General features: G+C 37.4%; 1 protein-coding gene across 1 annotated transcript in view; it reads right to left on the reverse strand.

The window, feature by feature from the left end:
* LOC104461710 (lanosterol 14-alpha demethylase) overlaps window positions 1-1158 on the reverse strand; it is a gene marked incomplete at its 5' end in the record, with an annotated part of 4248 nt that extends 3090 nt beyond the window's left edge. Inside the window, 3 exons of the mRNA XM_010073392.1 lie at window positions 10-205; window positions 688-807; window positions 984-1158. Of these exons, the coding sequence (XP_010071694.1) occupies window positions 10-205; window positions 688-807; window positions 984-1158 (491 nt within the window). The remainder of the gene's footprint in view (window positions 1-9; window positions 206-687; window positions 808-983) is intronic.
* Between the last annotated feature and the right edge of the window lie 277 nt (window positions 1159-1435).

Consider the following 1435-nt stretch of genomic DNA (forward strand, 5'->3'; position numbering starts at 1 on the left):
AATACAAACCTGGTCATAAGTTAATGGTGGCAAGTCGTCCCCACAAACTGCTTTTTGTTCTGCATAGCACTGTTCCTGTATCGATTTGTCTCTGGCTATGAAGAAGCCAAGCCAAGCACTCGTGGTGGAGGAAGTGTGCTGCCCTGCCAGAAGCAACCCAATGAGCATTCCAGCAATTTCATCATCCGTCAGCGGACGGCCATCCCTAGGTTGAAAGAGAAACAACTTCATTTGATCCGTTTTACAGTTACAGTAGCATTTATAATTTCTTCCAATGTACTACTTTCTCCTTCTTCTCTTTTGTTGCCTACCCTAAATGGAGCACCGAAAGATCTTGGGGTAGGGAGACAGGAGAACAGAGGGAGACAGACTCTCTAGGAGCCCTAAAGAAAATAATTACTGAACAGGCAGCAAAGAGAAAGGAAGTAACCTCATGACCATTGATGAAAATCTCAGAAATCTGAATAACCATTTACAAGTAAAGTTTTTAAGCTGTTTTTAAGAATACAGCTAGGATCAATTACTGGCAACAAAACCAATTCAGAACATGAGGGAATATTTCTTACATATTCTTACATATATCTTATTTATTTATATTTCTTCTATATAGGTAGATATTTTTAAATTAAGAGCTCAAAGCTAAAGTAAAACATTTATAAATAAGAAGTCTTCAAACCCTTGGCTTACTTGTATGAAACATCAAGTAGAGTTTGGAGCATGTCATCCTCCTTTTCCTCAGACATCCGACGTTTCTGGATAACCTTGTAGAAAATATTCTTTATTTCTTTGTGTGCTCGATCTCGACGTCTGTGATTCAAAGCACTTTTATTAGCAACTTTGCACAAAGTAACACATAAAATGCTTACGAGGATTTATTGGGACGTCTAGGTTAGCTTACGAGCAAGCAATAGGGAGAAAAAAAGAAAAACCCAAACAGGTTTAGATGAAAATGCTCAAGTTGCTTCATCTGTTATTTCTGGTACCTGAAGCTTGGCAGAGGTAGCCAACCTGGCAGAAGCCAGGCAGCATGAGTAAAACCCCCATCCAAATCGGCATACAGCTGAGCCACCTTCTCATTCAGCAAGCCTCGTATTTCTTTCCCATGTAAGCAATGACTTGCTGTCAAAATGATAAGTTCTGAAAGGGCTTCAAACAGGTCTGAGGAAAGATTTGAAAAATGTTAGTGAAGATACATTTCAGGCAAGATAATGTGTTTTACATGTTATTCTTTATTTTGTAGAAGAGAAAAATAAGTAACTGCACACAGATTAAATAGAGTTTTTGATTGTTTTACTAGGAGAACGAAGCATCTAATTTTAGATTTCTATGTGTCTATCAGGTCTCTCATCAAACAACTTTTAAATTAGATCACTCTTTTCAACAACTTTTTTCCACAGTATTTCTTTCTAGAAATTTTTCTATTAGAGCTAGTAAT

This window comes from Pterocles gutturalis, unplaced genomic scaffold, assembly GCF_000699245.1.
Source record: "Pterocles gutturalis isolate BGI_N339 unplaced genomic scaffold, ASM69924v1 scaffold24266, whole genome shotgun sequence".
Lineage (NCBI taxonomy): Eukaryota > Metazoa > Chordata > Aves > Pterocliformes > Pteroclidae > Pterocles > Pterocles gutturalis.